This window comes from Pseudomyrmex gracilis, unplaced genomic scaffold, assembly GCF_002006095.1.
Source record: "Pseudomyrmex gracilis isolate BER0280 unplaced genomic scaffold, ASM200609v1 scaffold_13, whole genome shotgun sequence".
Taxonomy (NCBI): Eukaryota; Metazoa; Arthropoda; class Insecta; order Hymenoptera; family Formicidae; genus Pseudomyrmex; species Pseudomyrmex gracilis.
Window position 1 is genome coordinate 426,116 of NW_018020597.1, and position 9,551 is coordinate 435,666.

The 9,551-nt window shown below is 45.1% G+C and overlaps 1 protein-coding gene across 7 annotated transcripts in view; it reads right to left on the minus strand.

Moving 5' to 3' along the window:
• Positions 1 to 7,774, minus strand: part of LOC109863808 (collagen alpha chain CG42342) — a 138,302-nt gene extending 130,528 nt beyond the window's left edge. For all 7 annotated transcript variants that reach the window (XM_020444379.1, XM_020444381.1, XM_020444378.1 and 4 more), the window contains exon 1: positions 6,326 to 7,774. In XM_020444379.1, the coding sequence (XP_020299968.1) occupies positions 6,326 to 6,698 (373 nt within the window). In that variant the 5' untranslated portion in view covers positions 6,699 to 7,774. The remainder of the gene's footprint in view (positions 1 to 6,325) is intronic.
• Between the last annotated feature and the right edge of the window lie 1,777 nt (positions 7,775 to 9,551).

Sequence of the window (9,551 nt, forward strand, 5' to 3'; positions counted from 1 at the left end):
CTGAAGCTCATCAATTTTTCGAAAGCCAACCACTCCGCCTTGCGATGCGCGCGCGGTTTCTTTTTAAGGCGGAAGAAAACGTTTCGCATGCAAAACACGTTCGGTTCGTCTATATTTTCTTATAAAACGAAACGCTCTCGCTCCCTCTTTCTCTCTGTCTTTCCCACTCTCTCTCTCTCTCTCTCTCTCTCTCTCTCTTTCTTCGTGATATACAAAGTGTCAAGCTAACGTTGAAAATCGACTATTGATGCGCCGCGTCGTTGCGACATATTTATGTAAACGACAAGATTTCGACGTGCCTTCTTCTCCGTCATCGAGTCTTCGCTCAATTTAAATTTAATTTTTTTTTTAACGGAGAATTTTTGTTTAACGAGTTTGTAACGTTAAAAATCTTTTTGTGATTAAGACGAAAAGTAAGATTCCGCAGGGTATAAAAGTCGGATGTAATCGGAGGGAGCAAGTTTTCGTTATTTATTGTTCTTTTTCGAGGGAGAAGTTCAACTCGCCGATCGCCCGTTTTTAAAACTCCAAAGAGGAACCGTAAAACGCGATGTTTTTGTCTCGAGAAGAAAAATTGACTCCGACTTCATCTCGCGGCAATAATTTCTCTATCGGCCGATCGTCGGAAGTTGGCGAACGATCCTGTCGTTTGTCACTCGTAATGCCACACTCTCTTTATCGTCGATAATTACATATCGGGTGTTTGTCCGCGTGGAGACGTGCAACTTGACGTTTTTGCGCGGATCGGCTCGTGGGATACACACAATGAAGAGGATGTGGGAGTGTTAACTCGCGCAAAGAAGGAAACATAATTTCGTGTGGCGTTTTCTCTATGATAAACGATCCGAAGATTTCCGGTCAGCGAGGTACTGCAAGTTTAATTTCTATTAAGGGCAAGCTGCAGGAAGACGTTCATATTCCTGGATGAGCGCTACCTGCATGCTGCCGGGACAATGCATCATTCTCTTCCTTGCCGTGCATGTACCGAGATAGATGGCAATTTGGCTGAAAGTGGAGAGAACGAAGACCAGCTGAGAGAGAGAAAGAGAGAGAGAGAGAGAGAGAGAAAGACTATATAGGAGGATGCATGCACGAGGCGGAGTAGGCGTTTCATCGACGTAGTTTGCGAGCGACCATCAATTTCTCGGGACATCCGAGAACGAGCGATCGGGGCTAATCGACCTTGATCTTTGCACGTGTGCACCCTCTTCTATAGGTTTTCTCCTCGCTTCCACTTCGCCTAGGACACATCGCGTACGACATCACCATGGATCGATTATGTAACATACGTGTGTACATTTTTATGGAAAAATTTCGAGATGTTCTTGCAAATACACTCGCGATAGTAGAAGTCATATTGCGAGATCGTTGTGCAACACGATTGGTAATTAAAATGTTCCTTCTTTTTTTTTAAGTAAAAAAAACAAAACTGTTACGCAAGAGACTTGTCGTCAACGCGTGAAGTTTAATAGCCGGCAATACTTTCACGAAGGCTCTTTGCTTGAATATTCTCGGGAAAAAAAAAAAAAAAAAGATAATTCAACCCACGCAAATTCTGCCTTTCACTTTAACGTTCCCCTTTAGCGTTATCGATACCGTCCTTTAATGGCACGTGTTCGATTCTCAATGGCGAAGACACGATCCCCGATTTACTCCGCGACGAACTTCCCCCCCCGTGCGACGGAACACGGAAACCAAAATTCAGCCGAAACTGCAACACACGAGAGATTGCTCGATTCCCGTGTCGAGCGGGACAAAGCGCTTGGCGATGTTCGCTCTAACGATTCTATTTCCTTCTATTCAACGTTCTTTCGAGCGCACGAGCTGCATACGAAGGTAATCTATCTGCGGAATAGCTTTCGATTCGATTTCAAATGGAGCGAATTAACGGCAGATCCCCCGACTACGTACTGTCGCGACGACGAGAGGAAGAGGAAGAGGAAGAGGATGAGGAAGAGAGAGACAGAGAGAGAGAGAGAAACACGAGGAGAGAAAAATTCTCGGATGTCCATCGATTTCCCCGAGGCGTGGAAAAACGCCTGGATATAACGAGAAGTATGTGGCGTCGTTTCTTACCGGCGTCTCCTATTCACGGAGGGATACGTCATCCTTCCTTCCGCCCCCATCTTTCGCCTCCCCCGAAAGATTTGATCGCGATTGCCCGACCGCACGCATCGTTCGTCACATAGCCAATCACATTATCGCGCTCAAACTCCTCGATGCAGTATATCGTAAGTGGGCAACGTTGAGTGGAGTACCGACGATAAGTGCGCGCCCAAAAAGCTCGATCGCCGAGAGAAAGTTCGTGCCTTCATCAGCTATTACGCTACATCTCTCTACCACGGGCGTAATTGAAGCACCCTTCCCCCTCCGTTTGGGATAGTTAAGGTCGTTTGTCGCAACTTGCATTTCGCAACTTCCCGACCGCGCTATTTTAGTCGACGATGTTGTTCGACGATGAAATTTCAATGACACAAAATTTGTCCCGGGAATTTTACCACAACGGTATTTTACGCGACCCCAATTGCGTTTATTCGCACGAAGAAAAATTTTCGACAATAAAGAAGAAAAAAAACTCCGCGCGCTTTCGCGAGTACAACTTCGAGCATCTTGTCGCAAATTTTTGTGCATCTCGCGCGTACAAATGTAAAATGTCATAAATAAATCTTCGCTCGGGTGGAGATTGTATATTTGTTCCCTCTCTTTTTTTTCTTTCTCTCTCTCTCTCTCTCTCTCTCTCTCACACTCTCCTCCATTTCCTTCTATCTTTCCACGACGATTCCTCTCGTCAAAGTTCCGGTGATTTCGCTTACTTCTGCATCGGAATTCTGCGGAGCAACTCCACCCGTACAAGTTTCACGTAGACGGAGTCGACCAGAAGGAGAAAAGAGAGAGATGAGTGGTACGCACGAGGGACGACACGATAGATACGGTCGCCCTTGCTCTACGCAGGGAAGGGCAAAGATTTATGATGCCGATGCGTCAGCTCGCACGTCTCAATTTCGGAACACTGCCGGGAGAGTCAACGAAAGTTCCGGCTCTTTCTCTCTCTCCCTTGTTGCTCGTCGTTGCGGAGGACGCGAGATAAGGGAAAGGTACGGCTATACGGATGAAATACCAAAAAAAAAAGAGGAAAAAAAAGAAGGAGAGTCGACGAGATAGCGGCGTGCGAGCAGAAACGAAGCGCGGAATTAATCCGGTCGGCGTTTTCCTCCCTCCCGGTGTACGCGCTTCCGTTTCCGTCCCGGCGGTACTTCGCCGGAAAATAGTTTCTACCTCGGACTCTCAGCGGCGTCCGACAATGGAGTAATTATTGCAATTAGCGGGCTCCACTCGCTCCGTAGATGCTTTTTCGTACGTTGTGAAAAGGCCAGCGTTGAGGAAAGAAAGTCGATATTTTGTGCGGAGTGCGCGCGCGCGCGCTTTGAAAATCTCGCGACTTCGCTAAAACAGAGTCAATTGCGTTGCTATTGTAAAAGCACCCTCTTAATAATGCTTGTAGCTACATCTCTTGCTCCATACAGACGCGCAACACGCACGCTGAATTGGTTCAAGTTGCAATTTTTATTGTTCGTAAATTCGCCGGTATAGTTTCGCGATGGTCGCGAATTTCGTTCCCGAAAACGCAGATTTTTCTCTCGTTTTCCGATTTTAAAAACGTTCTTTCTCTCTCTCTCTCTCTCTCTCTCTCTCTCGCGTATGTAGTGTTCGTCGAGAGCGAGAAATGTCCTCACCGCGCGAAAATTTCAAAAATATTCGTATCTGTATTTACTCGTCAAACACTACTGTCAAATATCCTCGTATAAAAACAAAATAAAAACAAAAAAAAGTAACATATGTAATAAGAGTGCGTAAAAAACTTATTTTTGCAAAATTTTATCAACGAATTTTTTAATTGATCCATGATGACATCAAATACTGCAAACAACAAAAAATGCTCACAAATTCAACGATTAAATATATACGAAGGCAAAGTACATATTTATGCAGATCTTCATCTTTCTGTCCCTCTCTGTTTCTCTCTCTCTTCCTCTTTTTCTCTGTCGCACATTTAACCGACGCGTATATACAGTGACGTGAGTACACAGCGTGATTATCGTAACAGCTATTGAGCCGTGAAGTGTGCGACTTGATGAAAGCTGCAATGAAGCAATCGCGCATCTGTCTTTTTAATGACAGGAAGAAGCCTCGCGCACAAAGCCACGACGATTTTACCGAGTCGGCACGCAAACGGTCTACCTCCGGTTGGTATTCATTAGCCGATTGACGACGAGATCACGAGATGCAACATCTCGGCGCAACATCGCGATCTTCGGACGGAATGCTAACGAGCGAGATGAGGAAGAGGAGCGCGCCCCTCTGATCGTCGTGTTCCTTTGAAAGTACACGAGAGTGACATTCGCCCGACGCCCGAACGGAATGACGTGAGAAACGCTTAATCCGCGAAACCGTCATACCGCGCCACCAGAAAACGAGATTCAACCTCGCGGCGCGATCTTTTTTCGCGCGGCAAATCTTTTTTTTTTCCTTTTTTTTTTTTATTGCATTTCGCGGTTGCGTGTCGAGAAGCAACTCGGGCACCGCAACTTCGTCTCTGACGTTGCGGGGGTTTTCGCCCTCTCGCTACTTTGTTTCGTCGTGAATAAAAGTCGAAAGAGAAGCGAAGCAGGCAAGCGTAAATCGAGGGAAGAGAAAGAGAGAGAAAGAGTTCGTGGAGAATCACTTGGCAGAATGGAGTTTCAAACGGAAAGATGCGACGGGAAAGTAGCGCGATGCGCTTTGCGCAAACGATCTCAGACGCGATGTCGAGTAGCCGGAATGGAATTACGCGAGACTACCGTTGTAATAAAAATGTAGATGCACGATGTACGACGTATTAGGATTTTCTGCAGCGCGCGCTACTCTCAGTAGCATTTGCACAGCAATCTGATAATTAAGCGCGCTTGAAATATCCTCTTTTTATTCGAAATTAACTGTATATTTTCTAACGTACATGTTTTTTACTATATATTTTTTTTAATGTTCGCATTTGTTTTATATATATCAAAATTTTAAAATGTATTAATAGTAATAAAACACAATTATTATGTATAAGACCTTTACGAGTAAATGCAAATGATTAAGCAAATATTTACTGTTGGTTCAAAATACGCTTCGGAGACTTTTCGATTCTATTCTATGGACCTTCATCAGGCCGTAATAAACTTAATGACAATACTCTCCATCACATATAACCGAACAAAAGCGTAAGGTTCACATAGTCGTGAGTAATGCCACTTTTTCAATGACCGTAAGAAAATTGGCAAACTTTTTGTTCCATTTTCGGAGCTTTTGTGAGAAGAAGGGAACCCACAGGTAACGACCACAAAAATCGCTCGCTTCCTTTACAGGAAGTTTTTCTTTGGACCCGTCTATAATGTGTTGAGAAGAAATATCACTAACGGCGCCTTTAAGTTCGCCGAAACGAGTAAACTCGGTGTCTTACCAAATGTCGTACCCGTTGAAATTTTGTAGTCGCGGTAAATTATCTTGTACAGAATGCGACGTTGTCCTCGGGTTAACACTTTACTGTTAATTTGCACGTCCAACTGTCATCGAACGTTTCTCCGAATGCGTTTTATGTGTATCTAAATGAAGATATGATAATTCGCGACGATATCCAGTTTGGACCGTGTGAATATTCATCATTGTCATTTTCACGAAGGAATTAGCTACTAGTAGCTTAGAAATTACGCATTTCCGATGTACATTTTATATATATATATATATATTTCAAAATATTCACTTTGCGTAACATATTTCATGCATTCGATTTAATGATTTATATAACGAGTGACAGAGACTTTATAAGCATCGTTAATCAGCTTTCGTTAGGAGAAGCAGTCTCGTAAATTAGAAAATATGCGCGACTATTTCGTAATGTGCATTTATGCAATTTCTCAACGATATTTCACTTGGAAAACAGCGATTACACATATATTTGCAATTCTTTTAGAAATAAATTAATAATATGTAGTTGAAAAAATTTATCTATTTTGCGTACTAATAAATCTGTTATCAGATTTATTATCGGACCTTTTTACGTTCTGCTGCCGTTATACGAGAATATATGTATACGCGATCGATGTATATATTATAGCAACATATATACATTCGCTATGAAAATTTAATCAATAATTTATCGAGAAATAACCAGTATAGCGTTTTGTTGTATGTGTGAACAAGTCGAGGCAATAACACGGAGCGCTCCCAGTAAAGTGTCAACAAGGACAAGGTCGCGCGCGCACGAGCATACAGACGTTTTCAAAACAAGGAGATAACTCACCTGGAGGACAATTGCATTCGGAGACATCACGCGAGTACCTCCTTAGGGAAGTTAAGTATACATCCTTGTCACCGAAGTCCTCGGACGACGACGACGATGACGACGACGGGGACGACCTTAACCTCGGGTCGCGTACACACTCTCTCTCCAGGGTGGTGATCCTTGCTTCCAATGCGAGACCGTGCATGAAGAGTATGCCGCACATGGCAAAGCTGATCAGGCAGAGGGTGCCCATCGCCCAATTCGGGAACACGAAATCCGCGCGGCGGGTCGCATCGCCGAACTTCTGCGGCATCGACACCAAGGAAGTCGACCGCTGGCCCGGCACCGACCAGGAGGTCGGCTCCTCGCCCGGTCGTACGTCGGTGCTCATCGCACTCGCGCGACTCTCTTCCAAACTCGTTGCGCGCTTCGAAAGCGTCCCTTAAGCGAGGCGGCGCGTCATAACCCGCGTTGATGTCCGTCGGTGGTGTTACACCGTGTGAATCCGTGCGGATTCGCGTGAACAAACGACGAGAAAACACGCGAAGCGACGATGATAACACGCGAGACCGCTGTTACAGACGTCGCGACGTCATCGTCCATCTGGACTGCATTTTCGCGCGAAACTCACTCCTTTTGCTCCCGTTGTCGCCCGTTGGCCTCCCCCCCTTGTTTTCGCGATTCGCGCGCGTAGAACACGAAAGTTTAACTTACGATCCTCGATCCTCCCCAAAAAACGACACTCCGCGCCGATTTATCGCGACTTACTCCGATTATGAGCGCGACGACCAGCGACGATCCAGTGCGCGTGGAAAGAAATTCGGAGCCGATGGATTCCACCCAAAACGAGATTTTATTCCGCGCGTTCTTCCGATACACGCGGTCAGCGGCAACGTTCAGTACGGTAGAGCGCCGCCACCTGTGCCGTCGCGTTCACGCGTTCTCGTTGACTCGTCGCGCACTTTCCACACATCGGCCGGTGACAGAGCAGCGGGGCGGCGACGACGACGTTCGTCGCCTCGTGCCGCAATTCCGCGAGCAGCACGCGTCTTTCTCTTTCTCCCCCGGTCGCTTTTTCCTTTCTTCCGTCGACGCGGAACAGAAGGGCACACGCCGTCCGCACCGAACTTCACGACGATCGCCGCTCGAGAGTGGCTTCGATGAAAGACAAAATTCACGATGGCAAAAAGAGAGAACAAGACCGCGGTGAGAGTGGCGCGTGGTGAGAAGCAAACGTTCTTACTTTTTATGTGTGGTTTCGTTCTGCGAATATTACGCCGTTACAAGGGAGAAATGCACGGGACAGCACGAACACGAGACACACAGTATGGCATTCGCGGCGCGACTGGATGTGGTGGGGCGAAGCGCTACGCCGAAAGGACAGAGGGTTACGTCGCCTCGGCAAAGCTCGGGGACGATCGTGCGTCTTCGTATCGCCACGACTAACTTCAGTCTACCAACAACCCGCCGCCGGACGCGCGTAGGACGCGATCGGTCGACCTAACGTCTACTTCCATTCGCACTGATTCGCCCCCTGTGCTTCATTCTCCAGCCAGAACCGCTCGCTCCACACTCACCACCACCACCGCCACCATCACCATCCACCGTCCACCACTATCACCTTCACCTCTGTCCACCACCCTATATGAGCGGGATGTTTGGCCGCGGCAGCGCGAGAGGTAGAATATAATCTCTTTTTGTTTCTTTCCCCCTTTTTACTCTTTCGATGTCCATTATCCACTCGGATTACACGCCGGAGGATTCCGCTCGCGTTTCCCGCGTCCGTTACGCACGCACGTAAACGGCTTTAACGTCGGGAAAAAGAAAAAGATTGTTGTTTTTTCGTTAACGGAGCGCGCGCCATGGCTGTGAATGCTGACATATACGTTAGCCTATATTTCATCGATGGATATTCACTCGGAGTGTCTGTTATTGTTCGCATATTATCACCCCTATTTGATACCATCGCGAAATGCTTGTTTTTCTACATTGAATCGCGCAAGACGGTACGCGGTCAAGTTGTTTTTTTTTTTTTTCACGAAAATCTAAAACTGAAAAATGTAAACCTTATTGCCAAGATTTGTTTCACCTGTATACTTGAGAATTCAACGATTGCGCATATAATAAAATCTGTTGCAAACACAAGATGTAAACAATACAAAGTAGCACAATGTTTTTTGCATTCACAAAACAATTTTTATCTTTTGTGACACACGCACAGCGCGCGCGTGAGTTTTTCCGTGCGTGAAAATTGATTTTGCTGTACAAAGTACGGAGATTTTCGCATGTTGAGCGCGTAGCTCTGTTAAAAAATATTTCTTTTAAAAAAGGATTTTTGTTTTAAATATTCTCTTCGCGGAATATTCATTATTGCGGTCTTTATTATCTTTTTAGCGAAACACTTGATATTTCAAGGAAAATTTCAATGTTGTGCGCGCGCAGACATTGAAATGTTAGTGTATCCGCAAGAAATATTTTCGCATCCCATTGTTTATCCGACACAATTGGGAATACCGAGTACTTTTTTGCGCGCAAAAAAAACGCACTTTTTTACGGATAATCTAAATTAAAAACTATTTCGTGTATTTAGACAATCTGCCGTGGCAAAAACATTTGATGTTTCTTTCTGCATGATTGAAATTTTCCTGCAAAAAATAAATATTGGAGAAGTCAAGAATAAATTGAGAAAACGAGAGACGCGATTGATATGATTATGTTAGATTGTCAAAAATGTCGTGTCATGTTCAAATCGATGTGCCGTCGCACGCGCGCGCGCGCTTGGAACAATCATTAAACGAGAGACCAACAAATGAGAGTCTTTTCTGCGTTCTGTGCCGTGCGGAATACAGAATTAGCTCCTAAATTGTGTGTCCGATTCAATGGAGTAGAATTATTGTCAATTTATCTTCCTCCACTGTCCGTATCATCTTGATATGGAACGGCGAACGATAAATTAGAAATGTAACCGCTTATAGTCACTCTATATGTATAGTCTCTCAGCTTCGATCGTGCAAATTCTAAATAAGGAACAGGGTCTCTCGATCGTCTCGGTCTGCGACTTTATCGAATCACACTTTGTTTTTTTACGCAAACGATCCTCCAAAAGGAAAGATAAACCAATCGATACAACAAGACAGTTTGCTACAAAAATACTTGGCACATCTGTTTGCCTCGCGTCGTTTGACGCGTGTTTTTTTTTTGTATTTTCTCGAAAATTTAATTGAAAAAAACATGTGTTTTACGT